The 22,663-nt window shown below is 41.9% G+C and overlaps 2 protein-coding genes and 1 pseudogene across 2 annotated transcripts in view; all 3 read left to right on the forward strand.

Annotated features, from left to right (window-relative positions):
- Positions 1 to 1,051: 1,051 nt before the first annotated feature.
- calub (calumenin b) lies at positions 1,052 to 4,744 on the forward strand. Its single transcript, XM_029634398.2, has 7 exons — positions 1,052 to 1,158; positions 1,696 to 1,922; positions 2,017 to 2,210; positions 2,321 to 2,487; positions 2,572 to 2,632; positions 2,790 to 2,989; positions 3,087 to 4,744. Exons 2-7 carry the CDS (start codon positions 1,699 to 1,701, stop codon positions 3,189 to 3,191), a joined length of 951 nt encoding a protein of 316 aa, XP_029490258.1. The 5' UTR covers positions 1,052 to 1,158; positions 1,696 to 1,698; the 3' UTR covers positions 3,192 to 4,744.
- Positions 4,745 to 6,171: 1,427 nt separating this feature from the next.
- Positions 6,172 to 8,002, forward strand: LOC115109476 (synaptotagmin-1-like; annotated as a pseudogene).
- A 1,737-nt stretch (positions 8,003 to 9,739) lies between these two features.
- Positions 9,740 to 22,663, forward strand: part of LOC115109477 (otogelin-like protein) — a 53,350-nt gene continuing 40,426 nt past the window's right edge. Inside the window, 9 exon segments of the mRNA XM_065009765.1 lie at positions 9,740 to 9,899; positions 10,453 to 10,492; positions 10,726 to 10,771; positions 10,976 to 11,054; positions 18,503 to 18,595; positions 20,348 to 20,624; positions 21,392 to 21,597; positions 22,098 to 22,222; positions 22,362 to 22,468. Of these exon segments, the coding sequence (XP_064865837.1) occupies positions 9,815 to 9,899; positions 10,453 to 10,492; positions 10,726 to 10,771; positions 10,976 to 11,054; positions 18,503 to 18,595; positions 20,348 to 20,624; positions 21,392 to 21,597; positions 22,098 to 22,222; positions 22,362 to 22,468 (1,058 nt within the window). The 5' untranslated portion in view covers positions 9,740 to 9,814.

Raw genomic sequence — 22,663 nt, forward strand, 5'->3', positions numbered from 1 at the left:
TGGGGTATAAGTCTACTCAAAACCCAATATATTTTTCCCCAACATCCTCTGAGTTATTAGACTCCAAAACATCAACCCAGTATTGTTTTTCCTTTGGAATAGTGTTCAATACACAGGTTGACAAAAAAATGTGTCTCAATTCAGTTGTTTCAGAGTCCCGCAATTAGAGCTTCGACGCTAATGTTCTCTGCGTGTCACTGAGTAGACTGATAGCCCATGTCATTGATCCACAATCCATAGGTAAGGCTGTACAGTGAAATAAGTATGCCCCCTATGCAATTCTATAGTATAATACTCCAGTGTGATTTCAAACAGATTTTTGTCAAATTAGCTAATTATTTTCGTTTGTTTATTTTCTATAACATTCTAACCTCGTTTAGCATGATCTATTCAATTATGGCATACTTCTACTATTTGTATTCATTTGCATCACTGTCAATGACACGTTTATTTTGAAGGCTAACCGCAAAATACACTATTGTGGCTAGCTTCACATAGATGGACCCGACCACCATTAAATAAATAAGAACTATCTTAGAAATTAGGGTTATTTTAGATGATGACACCTAGCTATATAGTTAGTTAGTTAGCTAGCTAACTATATAGCTACTGAAACAGATGTCGTTTTCTATGTTTTGGGGAAGAACATTGTTTGCATCCATGAACTAGCTAACTTTCTTTTAAATGACCAGCACCGTAGGAGCGCTAAACAACTTTACCAGTGTCATAGCATACGTATTGATGAATTGTTGTGACATGAAATGTGAATGTGTAATCAATGTACAATATCTACGTAAAAAAACAACCTTTTAAAAAATGTATGAAGGCGTTAAATTATTATGTGACGTGCAGTCATATTCGTGTCCTGATTGATTGGTCAACAATCTTATTTGACATGTCAAATAGTGTTATTTGACGTGTATCGTTTTTGACAGCAAAGACTCAAACCGCGTTCCATTGCTCATAGCTTGAGGACGTGGCGGTTATTGACCAATCACAAGGCCGAAACTGTCCTGAAGTGGACCAATGGACAAGAGGCATGGCACAAACGCATACGTAACGCTGTTGGCTGGTTGAGTTTTTAGGACCGGAAACGATGGGTGTGTATCCGGAGTAGCTAGATATTCAAAATCGAAAGACTTTTCAGAAAGACCGGTGGTGAGTAAAGTATCTATTTCAGGCTTACGTAAATGCACAGTTCATCTATGTTTTTCCCCCCTGCTTAGTTATTGTAACATTAACGTTACACACACACTGAAGTAGGGAGTGCAAATGACATTCGCATTTAGTACAACAACTGAAGTCTGGCTAGCTTGCTTGCAAACTGCACCGGTACCAAGGGTGTATTCATTACGCCGATTCTGTTGCAAAACGCTTCTTAAACGGAAACAAACGGAACGAAACGTGGAGTGACGTACCTGAATTTGTTCGATAGAAATTCTCGTTTTACTCTGTTAGGTTCTTAAACGGTTTCCGTAATGAATACGTCCTAGCACTCACAAATTTGCTAGCTACCCTGTTTATTTTAACCATAAACGGTGAACCCACAGATGAGTAGGGGAAACCCCGAATTAGTTCAACTCAGGAAAGTCATGACGAATTCTTGTCAACTAAACGCACTGTCACAAACGATATTGTTGTGTAGTAAACCAAGTTAGTTAACTCTGCTCTCGCTCCTGTGTGTATGTGTGCCAGATTATGGAGCTGCGGCCGTTGGTCATGTGCTTTGCGCTGTGCGTGGTCTATGCCTCTAGTAAACCCACCATCGAGAAAAAGGGCCGCGTCCACCATGACGACCCGCTTAGCAACCGCGACCATGAAGATGCAGAGAACTTTGATTACGACCACGAGGCGTTTCTAGGGCAGGATGAGGCCAAGACCTTCGATCAGCTCACACCAGAGGAGAGCAAGGAGAGACTTGGGTAACACACACTCTAGCAGCTACATTTGTATAGAAGTGAGAAATGGATTTGTATAGAAAAGATGGTTTAACACGCCATCTCTCTCTCCCTACAGTATGTTGGTAGAGCATATAGATGAGGACAAGGATGGGTATGTGTCAGTAGAGGAGATGAGAAAGTGGATCAAACACAGTCAGAAGAGGTGGATCTATGATGACGTGGACCGCCAGTGGAAAGGTCATGACCTTAACGGAGATGGACTGGTGTCCTGGGAGGAGTACAAGAATGCTACATATGGATACATAATGGGTACAGGGGACACTCTGAAAGGAGTATAAGAATGTAATCTATGACACCTGTAATCTGTGCCTTTCTATTGGAAGGTCAGATTTTTCTAATTGGTGTGTGTGACCTTTTAGATGATCCAGACCCAGAGGATGGCTTCAGCTACAGACAGATGATTTCACGCGATGAGAGGAGATTCAAAATGTCTGACCTGGATGCTGACCTGAAGGCCAATAAAGAGGAGTTTACAGCATTCCTCCATCCTGAGGAGTACGACCATATGAAGGATATAGTTGTACTGGTAGGTTATAGACAATAAATAAAACATTTAAGTTGTTTGAAGGTAGCCAGGCAGTAACATCTTTGTGACATTACCCTCCTGTAGGAGACCATGGAGGACATTGATAAGAACGGAGACGGCTTTATAGACCTGGAGGAGTACATAGGTAAGTTATAACATCTGGAGAAGTACATGGGTTATTCAATGCCTGCTATATTACACCTGGAGGAGGACATAGGTGCGATTTATAGCATCAGCAGAGCGGTTCATTAACATTTCTCTCTCTCTCCCTTCCTTCCTTTCCCTTCTCTCCCATACTCAAGGTGACATGTATAACCAAGAGGGGGATCCGTCAGAGCCAGAGTGGGTGAGGACAGAGAGAGAACAGTTTACTGAGTTCAGAGACACAAACAAAGATGGCCGCATGGACAAGGAGGAGACCAAAGACTGGATCCTGCCTTCAGACTATGACCACGCAGAGGCAGAAGCCAAACACTTGGTCTACGAGTCAGATAATGACAAGGTACACACACATGTTGATGTTTGAGCTAGTTGCCTGCATTGTGTGTGTGCATTTAAGCAAATACTGAAACACTTATTTATTTATTCTCCCTTTGTAGGATGGCAAACTGACTAAGGCAGAGATCGTTGAGAAGTATGACCTCTTCGTTGGTAGCCAGGCTACTGACTTTGGAGAAGCCTTGGCAAGACACGATGAATTCTAACCCTTCAACTTCCCATGCTGTGTTGGGCTCAATTCCAGTTCAACTCAGTCATGGAATTTAAAATCTCAATTTTAAAGTAGCGCATTATATGGAGTGACATTTGAGATGGAGTTTTTCACTCTGATGCCAAGGACAATTTATTTGATTTCCTGGCCTATTATACACTAGTGAATGCATTACTTTGTACTAAGTAGTACACAATCAGGACACCTTGTTCCAGCTCTGCCTCCACCACCCTCTCGGGCAATGGAAAGGATATTTCCTTTGGCTTGTCTTTTTGTTTGCAGAGCAACTTTGTTATATAAAAAAAAAAAAAAAAGATTTATAGAAGACGGTAAGTGTTTGTTCAAACAAGGTTACAAAAACAATATCGTGCATGCAATTATGTGCCGAACTGCGTGTTGGGGTCAATTCAGTGTTCAATTTAGGAAGGGAAATAAAATGTCATAGGAAACTAATTGAATTGATTTCAACCCTGGTGTGTGTATAGGGGCGCCAGGTTAGCCTAGTGGTTAGAGTGTTGGACTAGTAACCGGAGGTTGCAAGTTCAAATCCCCGAGCTGGCAAGGTACAATCTGTCGTTCTGCCCCTGAACAGGCAGTTAACCCACTGTTCCTAGGCCGTCATTGAAACTAAGAATATGTTCTTAACTGACTTGCCTAGTTAAATAAAGGTAAAATAAAAATAGCAGTGTGTATTCTGCCATGCACTGGACTATGAAGGGGGGGCCACTCTATGGGCTACCACCACAAACTGCTCTTTGAGTTGATGCGCAGACCAGCAATGTGGCCAATCCTGCTAGGGTTAGTGGTTGTAATCCAAGGAGTGTGCTTGAAAAGCTTCATGCGTCGGCCAATAGCGGTCCTCGGTGACCCCTGTGTGCAGGTTTTAGTCCCTTGGTGATGCTTAATTAGGGGTTAGATCAGAGTTTCTCAACTTTAGTCCGAGAACCTCCTGGGTCATACATTTCTGATCTAGTCCCTGTATTAGCACAACATATTCATAGCCCTGTGCTATGAGTATGAAACATCCTGTTTTATTTTGGAATCTGCTGAATTCTATGCTGTGCCACACTACACAATCATACACATACTACACTATGTTTTGGAGGATTATTAGTCAGATTTCCCCTCAGGCTTCTTTTAGTTATTGTTGTCATAACTGTATAATGCCCCTCACTGTATGACCATCTATAACCACTGTTATTGGTCTGGTTCAACTTGACTTAAATCCTCTGTTATAAGGGCTATTTAACACTGCCATAACAATGTCATAAACAGTCACGATTGTTGGTGTAAAATCAGTTGTGATAACTTGACACAGTATGATTGTTTATGACATGTTAGGTAGCCCTTATGACAGGGTTCTAGTAAAGTGTTTGCGTTGTCTTATATAATGTATATGATATAGCTGTTTTTTTTACACAATGCAGTGCCATGCCTGTCACTGGTGACTGCCCTGTACATACATTGTCACCTGTTTGTCGACAGTGTGTGTGCTGTTACCAATCATATGGAGAAGTGTTTTTCTGATTAAAAGGATTTTGTGGAGTACCGATGTGTGGGGTTGCTTTAATAGAAATATAATGAACTATTGGGTGCTATGTATTATATAGGGTGAAAAGTTTTAGACCAATCTAAATAAAATATCTGTTTCCACATATTTTAGAACCATCGGATCAACCAAGACGTTACATTAAATTATTATTCAGTTTCTTTTAAAAATGAAACTGGAATAGAATGCTGTGGGTGTATCTAAATGAATGACCCTCTTATAGTGCCTCCAATCACAGAGTACATTTAAGCAATAAGGCACGAGGGTGTGTGGTATATGGCCAATATACCACATCTAAGGGCTGTTCTTATGCACAATGCATTGCGGAGTGCCTGGACACAGCTCTTAGCCGTGGTATATAGGCCATATATCACAAACCCCTGAGGTGCCTAATTGCTATTATAAACTGGCTAGCAATGTAATTAGAGCAGTAAAAAAATGTTTTTGCCATACTCGTGGTATACAGTCTGATAAACCACGGCTGTCAGCCAATCAGCATTCAGGGCTCAAACCACCCAGTTTATAATTCCCTATAAGACATGAATCAACACACAGATCAATACAACGTCCCTGTCCACCGAATCATCAGCAAGGTGAACAACAGTTGAAGTCACAACGCTCCACAGAGGTCTAAGCTCTATGTGTGTGTGTGTACAGTATGTGTGTGAATCTGCATCTCTATCTCTGGGTGGGGCCGGAACTTGATACCGGCGTTGCTGCAGAAACCGCATCCTACAGTTCTAATTCAGGCAGCAGCATCTATACATAGAGTCAATATGAGACAAAACAGTATCAACCACAGGAAACATAATGCATACCGGTTTTCAGTATATGCACGCACAATCACACATACAGTAATGCCTATGTCATAAATGCATGCGCAGTTACACAGGGACATGTATACATTAATACCAGTCATCCAGTTGGAATGTAGATGTCTCCTGCTGAAGTCTCAGTATGCTAACATAGGAGAAGAAGGGAAAGAACGGCTTGAACACGGACACTGAGCTGGAGGGAGACAACTCTGATGCACACACACACACACACACACACACACACACACACACACACACACACACACACACACACACACACACACACACACACACACACACACACACACACACACACACACACACACACACACACACACACACACACACACACACACACACACACACACACACACACACACACACACACACACACACACACACACACACACACACACAGACATTGTGTAATATCAACTCTCTGTGGAGGGCTACACACAAACTTTTAATAAATAGCGTGGAGTAAAGCAACAACCTCTTGAGGATCACACCCTTTTTCTTTTTTTTGCCTAAAATGACATACCCAAATCTTACTGCCTGTAGCTCAGGCCCTGAAGCAAGGATATGCATATTATTGGTACCACTTGAAAGGAAACACTTTGAACATTGTGGAAATGTGAAGGAAGGTAGGAGAATATTACACAATAGATCTGGTAAAAGATAATACAAAGAAAGAACCAACCGTTCTTTTGCCGTTTTTTGTACCATCGTCTTTGAAATGCAAGAGAAAGGCCATAATGTATTATTCCAGCCCAGGTAGAATTGAGATTTTGGCCACTAGATGACAGCAGTGTATGTGCAAGGATTTAGACTGATCCAATGAACCATTGCATTTCTGTTCAAAATTGTGTATCAGGACTGCCCAAATGTGCCTAATTTGCTTATCAATAACTTTTCATGTTCAAAGCTGTGCACTCTCCTCAAACAATAGCATGTTATTATTTCACTGTAATAGCTACTGTAAATTGGACAGTGCAGCTAGATTAAGAAGAATTTAAGCTTTCTGCCAATATCAGATATGTCTATGTCCTGGGAAATGTTCTTGTTACTTACAACCTCGTGCTAATCGCATTAGCCTACGTTAGGTCAACCGTCCCGTAGGGGTCCCACCGATCCTGAATACGTTTTTTTACCTGTGTAGGTCTGCTGCTTAGTATGTATCAGGTTTTTCTGTGTGTTTGTGTGTGTGTCCTGTAGCCCCTAAATGATGAGGGTGACACAGAGACTGGATTGACTGGCAGGGAGGAGGAAGTGAAGTTGGGCAGACTGGAGTTCTCATTGGACTACAACTTCACAGAGAACACAGTGAGAACTCCTTGTTCGATCCCTGCTCTAACACATCTGATTCTGCTAACCAATGTCCTTCGGAGCAGGAACAAGGAGTTCTCACCGTGTTCTCTGAGTACCAAATATTATTCCATCAGACACATGCTATAGCTGTGGGTCTTCTCCATACCCTCTGCCCCCCTTTCCCGTTTATAGATGGTAGTAGGTATCCTGCAGGCTTGTGATCTCCCAGCCATGGATGTGGGGGGAAGTTCAGACCCGTATGTTAAACTCTACCAGACAAGAAGAGAACACTCTCAACCCTTACTACAATGAGTCCTTCGGCTTTGAGGTGCCCTTCGAACAGATAAAGGTACACCCCCCCCCACACACACACACACACACTCTCTCTCTCTCTCTCTCTCTCTCTCTCTCTCTCTCTCTCTCTCTCTCTCTCACTTATCCCTTACAATGAATTCCTTTATAATTGATCAACCCTTCGAGCAGAGGTCTGTGTTTCTCTGTGTGTAGAAGGTGCAGGATGAAGTGACAGTGTTGGACTATGATAAGATTGGGAAGAATGATGCCATCGGGAAGGTGTTTCTGGGTGGAGCCAGCAGCGGCACCGAGCTCCGTCATTGGTCAGACATGCTGGCCAACCCCCGCAGGCCCATCGCCCAATGGCACGGCCTCAAAACTGAGGATCAAGTCAACGCTGAACTGGCTGCCAGGAAGTGATGTCACATTACTAGGCAGCTCTCTGTAGCAGACTGACTTTGCCCTCCTACCCACCACAGGAGGTTGGTGGCACCAAATTGGGGAGGGCGGGCTCGTGCTAACGGCTAATGCAGAATCAGTGGAATGGTATCAAACACATCAAACACATGGTTTCCAGGTGTTAGATGCCATTCCATTCGCTCCCTTCAGACCATTATTATGAGCTGTCCTCCCCTCAGCAGCCTCTACTGCTGCCCACTTACCCACTCCAAAATACCTGATACCCATCCACCACTCATGAACCCTCATCAGCAATCCCACTCCTTAACCCCCCAATACTTCACTGGTATGCAACCCTATCAAGCCTTACTCAACCCCCACTAACTTTCTAACAATACCACCACTCGTGCCACCCCAAACCCCCTCCTCTACTGTTTAAAGAATTTAAGACGCATTATGTATCCAGGACATTAACATGTATATCATGATAATACTATTAAACATGTACATTATACTATGTTATTAAACATTCAGAGATTTTTGCTCGTGTCTATTTTCACTCATATCAGATAGGCATACATCAATGGCCAGCAGAGGGAGTCCAAGTCTTACACACACACACACACACACACACACACACACACACACACACACACACACACACACACACACACACACACACACACACACACACACACACACACACACACATACAATCTAATTTATAATTTTGTTAAAGTTAAATTACTGTCTCTAAAGTAAGACTATATTTGTAATCATAAGTAGGCCCTACAGTGAATTAATTTGTTGCATTTGTGTCCTAAACTCAGAGAATCTCTCTAACTTGCAGGTAGCCCACTATTCTCCTGTGGATACTGCAATCAGGATCAGGGATCCTTGGAACATCCATACCGATACTCTAACCTTAACCTCTACCCTACCCTACCTTTAACCTTAACCATAACCCTTACCTAACCATAACCCTTACCTAACCCTAACCTTACTTTAACCATTTTAAATGTCAACTTCAACGGGGTAGGGACAGTGGTTGAAAAGGTACCCAATTGTCATACTTGAGTTAAAGTAAAGTTACCTTCATAGAAAATGACTTAAAAGTCAGTCACCCAGTGAAATACTACTTGAGCAAAAGTCTAAAAATATTTGGTTTTAAATATACAGTACCAGTCAAAAGTTTTGACACACATACTCATTCCAGGGGTTTTCTTTATTTTTTTAACCTTTTTCTACATTGTTGAATAATAGTGAAGACATCAAAACTATGAAATAACACATACGGAATCATGTAGTACCCAAAAAAAGTGTATATTTGAGATTCTTCAAAGTAGTGACCCTTTACCTTGATGACAGCTTTGCACACTCTTGGCATTCTCTCAACCAGCTTCACCTGGCTTTTCCAACAATCTTGAAGGATGCAATGTTGTTCCCTATTAAAATATATTTTGATTTGTTTAACACGTTTTTGGTTACTACATGATTCCTTATGTGTTATTTCATAGTGTTGATGTCTTCACTATTATTCTTCAATGTAGAAAATAGTAAAAAATAAATAAAAACCTTTGAATGAGTAGGTGTGTCCAAAGTTTTGACTGGTACTGTGTATGTACTGTTTAGTGACATAAGTATCAACAGTAGATGCAATTAAGAAAAATATACTTACCTATCAGAAGTGAAAGTATAGCAGATAGCCAGCGGCATACTCCACCACTCAGACATCATTTAGAAATTAAGTACTTGTGTTTAGTGAGTCTGCCAGGTCAGATGCAATAAGGATGACCATGGATGTTATTTTGATTTTGAAGTGTGTGAATTGGACCAGTTTCCTGTCCTTCTAAGCATTCAAAATGTAAAGAGTGCTTTTGGGTGTGAAGAAAAATGTATGGAGTAAAAAGTACATAATTCTATTTAGGAATGTAGTGAATTAAAAGTAAAAGTTGTCAAAAATATAAATAGTAAAGTACAGATTTCCCCCAAAACTACTTAAGCAATACTTTAAAGTATTTTTACTTAAGTACTTTACACCACTTTCAGTCGGTTTGATGTCACCAGTTTTACACAAAAATCATGCCCCCCCCCGCACCTGCGCCAAGGTGAACTCGTGACCTCGTCATTCATCCGAGTTGCACGCTCAACTATGTGCGCGTGGACGTGAACCGCGGGAAGTCCGGTAACGAACAGAGACCCTCCTCTACTCTCCGGTCTGTCCTGTGAAATGTTCCGTTAACCTCCGGGTGGATGAGCTCTGAGATGAACGGTCCACGTAGAGTAATACTGGTCCTTCTTTCGTGGTGTTCAGTTCTCCAGCTGCTGACAGCACACGGTGAGTCTCCCAGCGACACACGCTCATCATATCAAAATGTATAACTTAGATGAGTACAATAACCTTTACTGTTTCAACATAAACGTTTGACGTTCTAAGAGTGATTCCAAAAATGTCAAAGAGAGAGAAAACTAGCACCAGTGTTGTATGCGCGATACATTTTTGAAAAGTTAATATTTTGCTGTTTTAACCTTAGGAAATATCGGATGATAGGCAAATTGTACTGTTCACGTTTGAAATGTGGGTTTCAACCCCCCGCAGTGACATCGTTATGGCCTTGGGGAAATATGATTGACAAATGTTTTCCTTTGGATAGGAATACATTAGAGCTGATACTGTCTTTTAAATCATTCAGAGGTGTAGCCTAAATTGTTGCTGTTCAATAATGTGCTCCAGCGACCCTAAATTCGAACGTTTAAATTAATACATTTGATATGTTTTGTCGACTTGTGGTATATATGTGATGATATTTTATGTGTTGTGATAGTGCAATGAATTAATACTTTTGATGGTGTGTGAGGTTTTACTGATGTTTTTTTGTTGTGTTCAGCAGCTCAGAGCCAACTGACAGAGACAGACAGTAGATTACAGAGGTAAGAGAGGAGAGGAAGCGAGAAACATTCATAATCTCAGGGGATTCATTAATTCAATGTCATGGCTAAACTGATGCATGTGTGTGTTTGGTTTGGATGTATTCAAGTGGTCAAAAGTGCACTTAACTTCAGTTTGCATGTTTCTCCTCATAATGAATGTATATCTCCCTGTGCCGTGTGTGTGTGTGTGTGTGTCTGTGTGTGTGCATGTGTACGTGCGTGCGTACGTGCAGGAGGGCTAATGCACTGCGGAGGAAACGGGATCTCCTAGGGGAGGAGGTAGGCACACTACACCTAAGAGAAGCAGATGAGGTCAGGGCATACACACACACACAACACCCTGACTAGCACAAAGACACCTTTGTAGGACACACACACATACACATACATACACTGGTGCAACTACACACAGGGGTAGAGATACACATTTACTACACATGTTTGTGCATGTGTGTGTGATCATCAGTGTTCTCTTCTCACCAGACATTCAGTCCACTTCTCTCTGAAGCAACTCTCCCTCGCAGTGTTCTACACAATTACACCGCCCGCGATGCCTCATCAGGTACACACACACACACACACACACACACACACACACACACACACACACACACACACACACACACACACACACACACACATACACACAACACAGGGCCTAAAGTGCCTTGCCTTCAGAAAGTATTCACACCCCTTGAATTTAAAATTGATAACATTTTGATTTTGTGTCACTTGCTAGACACAATACCTCATTATGACACCTCATAAGGTCAAAGTGCAATTACTGTATGCTTTTAGACATTTTTACAAATTAATTCAAAATTAAAAGCTGAAATGTCTTGAGTCAATAAGTATTCTATCCCTTTATTATGGCAAGCTTAAATAAGTTCAGGAGTAAAAATGTGCTTCTTTGGGATTGTTGAGCTAACGTATGCTAATGCTATTAGCATGAGGTTGTAAGTAACAAGGACATTTCCCAGGACGACCTAGACATATCTGATATTGGCAGAAATCTTAAATTCTTGTTAATCTAACTGCACTGTCCAATTGACAGTAGCTATTACAGTGAAATAATACCATGCTATTGTTTGAGGAGAGTGCACAGTTTTGAACATGAAAAGTTATTATTAATAAACAAATTAGGCACATTTGGGCAGTCTTGATACAACATTTTAAACAGAAATGCAATGGTTCACTGGATCAGTCTAAATCTTTGCACATACACTGCTGTCATCTAGTGGCCAAAATCTAAATTGCACCTGGGCTGGAATAGTACATTATGGCCTTTCTCTTGCATTTCAAAGACGATGGTACAAAAAACGGCAAAAGAACGGTTGGTTCTTTCTTTGTATTATATTTTACCAGATCTATTGTGTAATATTCTCCTACCTTCCTTCACATTTCCACAATGTTCAAAGTGTTTCCTTTCAAGTGGTACCAATAATATGCATATCCTTGCTTCAGGGCCTGAGCTACTGGCAGTTAGATTAGGGTATGTCATATTAGGCGGAGAAAAAAAAAAAGGTGCGGATACTTAAGAAGTTCAAGTCACATAATAGTTTGCATGTATTGAAGGCTCCTCAAAGGAGGAAGGGGAGGACCATCCGCTTCAGTGAATTTCATAAAAAATAAAAATAGTGAAACATAAAAAAGTTATCCTTTTTAGATTAAACCATGCTAAATATATTCACATCACCAAATAATGTATTAAAACACACTGTTTTGGAATCAATGTCTACATTACCCTCAACATCACTCTCTGTAGCCGGAGGACAGTTTGTTTCCTTCCTCCTCTGGGTACATTGACTTTAATACAAAACCCAGGAGGGTCATGTTTTTCACCCCCTTCCATCGACTTGCACAGTAATTATGATATCTTCCGGAGGATGTCCTCCAACTTGCAACATGAACTGACATGTTTCCCACCCAATCAACGAATCATAGAATGAATCTAGTACTGAAAGCATAAGCTATAGATAGCTAGCACTGCAGTGCATAACATGAGGTGAGTAGCTAACACAAATAGAGAGAAAGTCAATCGTTGAACAGTTTTGAGAGAGATATTTTTTTCACTTTCATTACTTAGCTATAAAATGCAGCTAGCTAGTTTAGCCTACTCAAACACCCAGTGGTGGAAAAAAGTAACCAATTTTCATACTTAAGTAAAGTAAAGTTACTGTGGTATACCGTGGGTGCAAAAAAGTACCCAGTGTAAAATATTACTTGAGTAAAATTCTGAAAGTATTTGGTTTTAAATATACTTCAGTATCAAAAGTAAATATACTTGCTAAAATTTACTTAAGTATCAAAAGTACAAGTATAACCCATATAATAAGCAAAGCAGAGCCAGAGGCACACTCCAACACTATAATTTACAAACAAAGCATGTGTTTAGTGATCCGCCAGATAAGAGGCAGTAGGATGACCAGGGATGTTCTCTTGATTAAGTGTGTGAATTAGACAATTTTCCTGTCCTGCTAAACATTCAAAATGTAACAAATATTTGTATGCGTCAGGGAAAATATATGGAGTAAAAAGTACATACTTTTCTTTAGGAATGTAGTGATGTAAAAGTATAAAAAAATATAAATAGTAAAGTAAAGTACGGATACCCCAAAAAATGGCTTAAGTAATACTTTAAAGTATTCAAACAGAGAGGGATGCTATGTTAGCTAGCTGGCTATAGTTATCCAACACTGGAACTCTTCAAAGTCAAGGTAAGCTTTTGGTTTTATTATTTTATTGCCACTGGGGCCCGGCGAGGTAACTGCTTAACTGCTTGCTGTACACTGTACTTCATGATTGTAGCGGGTTTACTAACACGTCAGGTCTAGAAGCTAGAAGCTATCTTGACTAGGCTGTGTGTAGCGGTTATCGCTTATGGCATGAAGGTTTTGCTTGGAAAGTGTTTTTTACCTGGTCACAGACAGTTGTTGTGTTGTGCACTGAAGTCCACAAGCGAAGGGAAAAGATTATACAAAGATCAATGTTATCATGCTGTTTGTATGTGGCTGCTATGAAATTGAACTGTATTTGTGGGTGATCAGGGATGTGTTGATTCATTCTGCCGATTCTGTTGAAAAACTTTTCTTATACGGAAGCAAATAGAACAAAACAGGAATAAACATATCTGAATTTGTCCAAAATAAACTCTCTTTTGCAACTGCTTGGAGTAATGATTACACCCTAGATCAGCTAGATGCAGGCAAGAGTGGGCAAGGTGTTATTGAATGTGTTTGTCTGTCACCTAGATTACTATCATTTTTCTTTCGCCCTGTGTACCCTAATAATGGCGCCGGAGAGGATAGTTTTACGGGCTCCTAACCAACTGTGCTCTTTATTTATTTTTTTCACGTTGTTTGTAACTTATTTTATACATGATGTTGCTGCTACCGTCTCTTATGAAAAGAGCTTCTGGACATCAGTACAGCGATTACTCACTTCGAACTGGACAAAGATTTTTTCCGACATAAAGGACATGCTGCTTTCTCGAGACCATGCCCAAATCCCCATCATTCACGTGAAAAAAAGATGGAGAAAAATGGGGCGGAGGTCATGGTGCCTGCCTTGTGAGAATTCGTAAGCGAGGGAGTAAACCTCTAGGGGCTACAAGAATGATCAGATTAATATTGCCATTGAGAAAATTCAAAACAAAATGAGACATGACCTTTTTCAAGGTCAGTCTCGCAAAAAGACGTATTCTTGTGTCCTAACTACCCTTGTGGTAAAAATTATGTAGGTAAAACAAAGCGCGAATTTAAAGTATGTATCTCAGAGCATCGTAGCACCATTAGGTGTAAAAACTTTACTTACAGACACAGGTGTCTGTAAGTGGCAGGCCACTCGATTTCGTCTCTGCGTTATATTGGCATCGAACATGTCACCCTTAACTACTTTTGGCCATGTTTACAGACACCTGTGTCTTTTGACACTACATAAACGAGTCATCCCGCAGTGTTTGTGATTATATCCTGATGAAGACAGCTTGGCTGTCGAAACGTTGGTAATTACATTTTTGCATCTGAGCTCCTAGAGTGTGCGGCTCTCTTTTATTTTCAAGTTTTCTACTCCGCTAGCCAGCACCTCGCCTAAATAGGTGTGCGTTTCTTTTTCTTCTAGATTGAGGAGTACACCACCTCAGTCAATGGCTTCATCAATAAGTGCATCAATGACTCATCCCCACAGTGACTGGCCGTACATATCCCAACCAACAGGCAACATCCGCAATGAGCTAAAGGGTAGAGCTGCCGCTTTCAAGGAGCGGAAGACTAATCTGGACGCTTATAAGAAATCCTGCTACGCTCTCAGACAAACCATCAAACAGGTGTCAATACAGAACTAAGATTGAATTTTACTCCACTGGCTCTGATGCTTGTCGGATGAGGCAGGGCTTGCAAACTATTACGGACTACAAAGGGAAACCCAGCCGCGAGCTGCCCAGTGACGCGAGCCTACCAGAAGAGCTTAATGCCTTTTATGCTCGCTTCTAAACAAGCAACACTGAAGCATGCATGAGAACAGCAGCTGTTCCGGACGACTGTGTAATCACGCTCTCCGTAGCCGATGTGAGCAAGACCTTTTAACAGGTCAACATTCACAAAGCCTCGGGGCCAGACGGATTACCAGGACGTGTACTCAAAGCACGCGCGGACCAACTGGCAAGTGTCTTCACTGACATTTTCAACTTCTCCCTGACCGAGTCTGTAAAACCTACATGTTTCAAGCAGACCACCATAGTCCATGTGCCCAAGAAAGTGAAGGTAACCTGTCACAATAGTGGTCGGCCTGATCACCGACAACGATGAGACAGCCTATAGGGAGGAGGTCAGAGACCTGACAGTGTGATGCCAGGACAAAGACCTCTCCCTCAATGTGAGCAAGACAAAGGAGCTGATCGTGCACTACAGGAAAAGGTGGGCCTAACCGGCCCCCGTTAACATTGACAGGGCTGTAGTGGAGCGGATCAAGAGTTTCAAGATCCTTGGTATCCACATCACCGACGAACTATCATGGCACGACAACACCTTTTCCCTCTTCGGAGACTGAAAATATTTGACACGGGGTCCCCAGATCCTCAAAAAGTTATACAGCTGCACCATCGAGAGCATCCTGACCGGTTGCATCACCACCTGGTGTGGCAACTGCTCGTGTGGCAACGGCTCGTCACCTTAAGGTGCTACAGAGGGTAGTGTGCACGGCCCAGTACGTCACTGGGGCTAAGCTTCCTGCCATCCAGGACATATATACTAGGTGGTGTCAAAGGAAGGGACAAAAATTTGCCTAAGACTCCATCCACCCTAGTCATAGACTGTTCTCTCTGCTACCGCATGGAAAGCGGTACCGGAGCGCCAAGTCTAGGACCAAAATGCCCCTTAACAGCTTCTAACCCCAAGCCATAAGACTGCTGAACAATTAATCAAATGGCCACCTGGACTATTTACATTGACACCCCCTTATTTTTACACTGCTGCTACTCGCTGTTTATTATCTATGGATAGTCACTTTACCACTACCTACATGTACAAATGACCTCAAATGACCTCGACTAACCTGTACCCCCGCACATTGACTAGGTACTGGTACCCCCTGTTTGTAGCCTCGTTATTGTTATTTTATTGTGTTACTTTTTTTATTTTTTAAAACTTTAGTTTATTTAGTTTGATATTTTCTGAATTCTATTTCGTGAACTGCATTGTTCAGAATGGGAAATGTCAGAATAATAGTACATAGAATGATTTATTTCAGCTTTTATTTATTTCATGACATTCCCAGTGGGTCAGAAGTTTACATACACTCAATAAGTATTTGGTAGCATTGCCTTGAAATTGTTTAACTTGGGTCAAACGTTTGGGGTAGCCTTCCACAAGCTTCCCACAATAAGTTGGGTGAATTTTGGCCCATTCCTCCTGACAGAGCTGGTGTAACTTGAGTCAGGTTTGTCGGCCTTCTTGCTCGTACACACTTTTTCAGTTCTGCCCACAAATGTTCTATAGGATTGAGGTCAAGGCTTTGTGATGGCCACTCCAATACCTAGATTTTGCCACAACTTTGGAAGTATGCTTGGGGTCATTGTCCATTTGGAATACCAATTTGCAACCAAGCAATTTGCAACCAAGCTTTAACTGATGTCTTGAGATGTTGCTTCAATATATCCACATACTTTTCCTCACTCATGATGCCATCTATTTTGTGAAGTGCACCAGTCCCTCCTGCAGCAAAGCAGCCCCACAACATGATGCTGCCACCCCCGTCTTTCACGGTTGGGATGGTGTTCTTTGGCCTGCAAGCCTCTTCCTTTTCCTGCAAATATAACGATGGTCATTATGGCCAAACAGTTCTATTTTTGTTTCATCAGACCAGAGGACATTTCTCCAAAAAGTACAATCTTCGTCCCCATGTACAGTTGCAAACCGTAGTCTGGCTTTTTTATGACGGTTTTGGAGCAGTGGCTTCTTCCTTGCTGAGTGGCCTTTCAGGTTAGGTTGATATAGGACTTGTTTTACTGTGGATATAGAAACATTTGTACCTGTTTCCTCCAGCATCTTCACAAGGTCCTTTGCTGTTGTTCTGGGATTGATTTGCACTTTTCGACACAAAAGTACATTCATCTCTAAGAGACAGAACGCGTCTCCTTCCTGATCAGTATGATGGCTGCGTGGTCCAATGGTGTTTATACTTGCATACTATTGTTTGTACAGATGAACGTGGTACCTTCAGGCGTTTGGAAATTGCTCCCAAGGATGAACCAGACTTGTGGAGGTCTACAATTTTTTTCCTGATGTCTTGGCTGATTTCTTTTGATTTTCCCATGATGTCAAGCAAAGAGGCACTGAGTTTGAAGGTAGACCTTGAAATACATCCACAGGTACGCCTCCAGTTGACTCAGTTGATGTCAATTAGCCCATCAGAAGCTTGTTAAGCCATGACATAATTTTCTGGAATTTTCCAAGCTGTTTAAAGGCACAGTCAACTTAGTGTATGTTAACTTCTGACCCACTGGAATTGTGATACAGTGAATTATAAGTGAAATAATCTGTCTGTAAACAATTGTTGGAAAAAGGACTTGTGTCATGCACAAAGTAGATGTCCTAACCGAATTGCTAAAACTATAGTTTGTTAATAAGACATTTGTGGAGTTGTTGAAAAACAAGTTTTAATGACACCAACCTAAGTGTATGTAAACTTCCGACGTCAACTGTACTCATGACTCCATTCTATGAGCACCACAATTACTATCTGTTTCTCCTTGTGAAAGCCAAACACTGTAAGACCGTATTTTATAACTTAGCTAGTCATGTTGGCAATTTGAATAAGCTTTCAAATTATGCCCACCTGACCCATTTCATGGTTCATAATGGACCGTTTTTGGATTCCGTAAAAACAACAGTAATTGTGCGATGGGGGGATGCAGGGATGTGTTCCAAACAAAAAACAACACGTTTGCTTGCTTCAGTTCCTCAACAACACAGCTAACAGAGCTCAAATAAGCACCTAATACTTGAAGGCTCTTTCCTTGAGAATTGAAATGACTTAGGAACTGTGCACACTTTGAAGAGGTGTGGGGACCCTTGTCATTTAAAAAAATGTTGCACTGACCCCAAAACTTCCATGAATATTCTTATTATGTTACTAAATATCCCGAGTATTTTCTGATTTCGATGTTGACAAATAATATGAAAAGTTCAGTTAATGTAAAATCAACAGTGTAATGTTTTGATTCAGTCTTGTGTCAGGTGAACTGTTTGGTCCTTATCTGTGGTCTGATCATTTCACCATCATCTCCAAAGTGTTCCCTTTCAATTGCTACCATGGTTATGCATGTGCTACTCATATTTCTTCTGTTAGAAACATTTTAATCTGTCTCTATCCATATAGGCCAATTATCACAAGTGTAAAGGGTTAAAGCAATTTCTCTCGTAAAGAATAAGTTATTCATCAATTGGTGAATCTCAAAGTATTTCCAGAGGAGTTCTAAGGAATTGAGGAAAGATTGTGTCTGTGTTTCACCAGAGTACTGTGGCTGTCTGAATGGGGGCTGGTGTCAGGAGGGAGGTGTGTGTGACTGTGCACAGTTCCAGGCCCTCGGAGACCGCTGCCAGATCAGTGAGTAACACACACACATCTTGAACCTAGAACCACAATGTATGTTTCATTTTGGTGTGTGTGTGCCTGCATGAGAGTCAGACTGACACATCCATCAGCAACCATTAATAAGCTGTCCACACTGTCATAAATAACCACACACACACACACACACACACACACACATACACACACCAGTCCATAGTGTGTATGATTAAGTCTGGAGGATTAGGGTTGAGTTTCTGTAGACTACACAGGGTCTCTATACATCAGAGATGCGTCTCTAGTAGAGCCTCTATAGCAGTGGTCACCAACCTTTTTTGAGTCAAGATCACTTTCGCAGTCAAAAAGCAAGTTGAGATCTACGCTCAGATTTTTTTTTTTACATTAACCTCACACAAACAGTTTTGTAGGAATGAGGTTTGGACAGTAGGCCTAATAGATTATCACAACATATTGGCTATATGATTGGTCTGCCAATATTGTTAAACAGACCATATTATATTTCAAAACTGAAGCTTTGATAACAAAATAGATCAGTTGGTTTAGCACTTTTTTATTTTTACTGGACTGATGGTACCTGCATCTGATTGTCAACGAGGTCAAATCATGACGTCAGTGGTCTTCAGGTCGAAAAATCGGAGCTCTAGAAAGATGCCTGAGTTTCCGACTTGGAATTCCCGAGTTTCAAAACTATTTTTCTCAACTGCTTCTCACGGTCCCTGCTCTCTCCGTCCTTTCCTCTGGTGAGACTGACCAGAGAGTGGGGACATCGTCTTGAGCGCACCGCATCTGCCTCATGCACAAATTAATGTTGTTCCTATGACCAGAGAAAGTTTAATATTATTTAATATTAAAATCGACACGATGAGCTGATAATAATAATAAAATGCAGGGCTATCGATACTTGGCTACTCATTCATGACAGCTGTACGGAATATGGAGAAGCGCGTTTTGTAATAGTGTTGAATAAAAACAGTGACAGTGCTGAATTTAAACTTAAACATGAACTCACTCATAAAAACAGCAGCTCTTTGCTGTATTCTTTGACAGTCTCTCTGTGGTCATGATTTTAAAAGTGATTTAATCTTACGTAGGCTAGTAGCCTATTCAACTTGGCTGTGGCCAGGGTCCCGGAAGCTCTGCAGCCACGGCGATTTAAGCCATCCGATTGGGCAGCGCAGTAGGTGCACTCGATTTAGTCACAGATTTGCCGGTCCGCCGGGTAGGCGGAGTTTGTCTCATGAATCAAGTGCACCTACCGGCAACAGCACAACATGATTCTAAAAAAGGAGTGCAAGCCTTTATTGTTTGTTGGCTTTTCTACAGAAATATTTGGTGATCGACTAGGAATCACGATCGACCGGTTGGCAACCATTGCTCTATAGTGATACATTGCCTGAGACCTAAAGTAGTGTTTCCCTCACCCAACCACAATGGTTTTGTTGGCGCAATGGTAAGCACCCTAGCGTCAGGAATATGAAGTGTTGCTGTTCGTTTATCATGCTGGGTGTGGCAGATGAACTCTGATACACACTGTTCCTGTCAACCAAGTACCTACCTGGCTAAAGTACCACCAGAGCACCAACACTGTTAGACAGTGGGTGTAGTTGGCTGGGTATGGCACAGAGACGGGTTTTCCTGTAACTGAGCGGCTTTTAGTGAGCTAGCATTGTGGGCACCCCCACACACAAACAAACACACCAGCGCACTATCATGCCAATTCAGAGTTGAGATAAGCATGCACAACTCAGAGTTTGTGTGTGCATGTAGTTCCTAACCAGGGCCAAGACAGAGATGGGATCTGCAGGTCTTGGGGTCAGCACCACTATGAGACGTTCGATGGCAGCTACTTCTACTACCCTGGAACCTGCTCCTACATACTGGCCCAGGACTGCCGCTCAGCCACACCACAGTACACAGTATGGGTCCATAACAGCCGTGTGTGTGAGGGCAGTGTGTACTCCTGTCCCAGGGCTCTCAGTCTCTTCTTCCCCAACGAGGAGGAGATCCACATCTCTGGATACCAAGTCCACCAGGGGGGCCGCAGGTGGGTGGGATATGGAGGAATGTGTATGTTTTCTGTTGTAATGTGTGTGTGTGTGTGTGTGTGTGTGTGTGTGTGTGTGTGTGTGTGTGTGTGTGTGTGCGCGCGCGCGCGCGCGTGTGTGTGTGTGTGTGTGTGTGTGTGTGTGTGTGCGCCTGTGTGTGTGTGTGCAGAGATGGGCAGTTTTTGAAATATATATTTGAATTACTAGTATTTTGTCATTTGAATTGCACTCCAGTGCATTTTGTATTTTCAAAATACAAAATAATTCTATACCATTTTTTAAATAGAAGTTCATATTTTGTGTCCACCCTTTCACCCTGCACTGGTATCAGAAGTCTGATAGCACTATGGTGTGATAAAAGCGTGTGCTAAATCAACTAAATATAACTGTATATGAAAAAATGAACAATTGCAAAGCATGCTGAGTATTATTCTAATGAGCTCCGGCCGAAACAATACACAGTGTGCTTTGCAGTTCTTTTTGGTATGTTCATTTTCACATATAAATGTACATATTGGTCATTGAGCAGACACGTATCCAGAGTGACTTGCTCAACTAAGGTAGTTAAGCAACAACATAACACAGTCATAGCCAGTACAAATATGTTGTTCCTGTTCGGCCGGCTAAATGCAAATGTATACATTTAAAATGTTTTAAAAAAACTAAAAAAACGCATGTATTTGGTTGTTTATTTTGATACATTGATCTTTATGGTATTTTGTAATTGTATTTTGAAATGTTTGCCTATCCCTGCATATGTGCATAGGCTGAGCCTGCCCCAAACAATAGGAGGTGTGTTTATAGAGCGTCTGGCTGACTACCTTCTGGTGAAGAGTGTGTTTGGCTTCTCTCTGGCGTGGGACGGAGAGAGCGGAGTATATCTGAAGATGTCTGAACAGCACCACGGCACCCCCTGTGGCCTCTGTGGGAACTATAACAACCTGCCCAACGATGACCTCACCACTGCCCGCGGTGAGACACACACACTCACTCACTCACACCTCATCAAAGCCTACTGTAAGACTGGACAGATGGGTCCGACCAGCCTCTTATCCTCCTTCCTCCACCCATCTCTTATCCTCTGTCTCAGCACCCAATCATCCTTCCATCACAACCTTTCTCCTCTCAGCACCACAGGGAACCATTATAGTTATTATTACTGAGGTGGAGGCCGTAGTCCTGTAACATGACCTAGACAGCAGAGGAGAGTGGGAAACGAAGAGGAGAAGAGAGGAGAGAGGGAAAAGAGTACAAAGGGGACAGGAGTGCAGAGAGGAGAAGAGAGGGAGGAAGGGAGACGAGGGAAAGCAGAGGAGAGGAGAAGAGAGGAAAGTAGAGCAGAGGAGAGAAGTTATTTTAATATACAGTCATTATACAGTTATTATATTATATTGGATTATTTTCAGGCATCTAGAGGAAGGACCCTTAACTGTGTGTGTGCGTGTTTCGTGTGTGTGTGTGTCTGTGTGTAGGTGTGCAGACAGAGGAGCCAGCAGTGTTTGCTAACAGCTGGTCAGTAGATCTGCCCCATGAGAGAGGTTGTCCTCTGGTGGACATAGACTTCACTGGACCCTGCCACTCTGAGTCTGATATGGACGTAAGAGTTGTCTGTCTGTGTCTGTCTGTCTGTTTGGAACATATTACTTGAACCTAGGTTGTCAGTGTGCCATAAGACTGTACAATGATATTCTGTGTTTTGTTGTATTATGTTGATGTTTGTGTATGTGTGTGTGTAGGATGCCATAGAGAAGTGCAGTGCTCTCCTGTTCTTCCCCTTCCTGTCCTGTCATGATAACATTGATCCAAACCCCTACGTGGCCAGCTGTGTCGCTGACCTCTGTGTGTAAGTCACACCCCAGTGTGTGTGCGTGCGTGAGTGAGTTGCCTGTCTGTCTTCTGGCTGACTATTGTTTTAAGTGTTGTCTCACTATTTTCGGAATGTTGTGTGTGTGTTGTCTGAGTTTTGTCTGAATGTTTTCTGGCTGTTGTCTGAGTGTTGTCTGACTGTTGTTTGAGTATTTCTGACTGTTGTCTTCTG

This window comes from Oncorhynchus nerka, linkage group LG25 (assembly GCF_034236695.1).
Source record: "Oncorhynchus nerka isolate Pitt River linkage group LG25, Oner_Uvic_2.0, whole genome shotgun sequence".
NCBI lineage: Eukaryota > Metazoa > Chordata > Actinopteri > Salmoniformes > Salmonidae > Oncorhynchus > Oncorhynchus nerka.

What these genes read in the sequence shown, in the direction of transcription:
- calub (XM_029634398.2), top strand. Translation starts at nt 1,699, where the DNA reads ATGGAGCTGCGGCCGTTGGTCATGTGCTTTGCGCTGTGCGTGGTCTAT. An exon ending in AGACCTGGAGGAGTACATAG is followed by an intron (nt 2,633 to 2,789) that starts GTAAGTTATAAC and finishes CCCATACTCAAG; the next exon opens with GTGACATGTATAACCAAGAG. An exon ending in ACGAGTCAGATAATGACAAG is followed by an intron (nt 2,990 to 3,086) that starts GTACACACACAT and finishes CTCCCTTTGTAG; the next exon opens with GATGGCAAACTGACTAAGGC.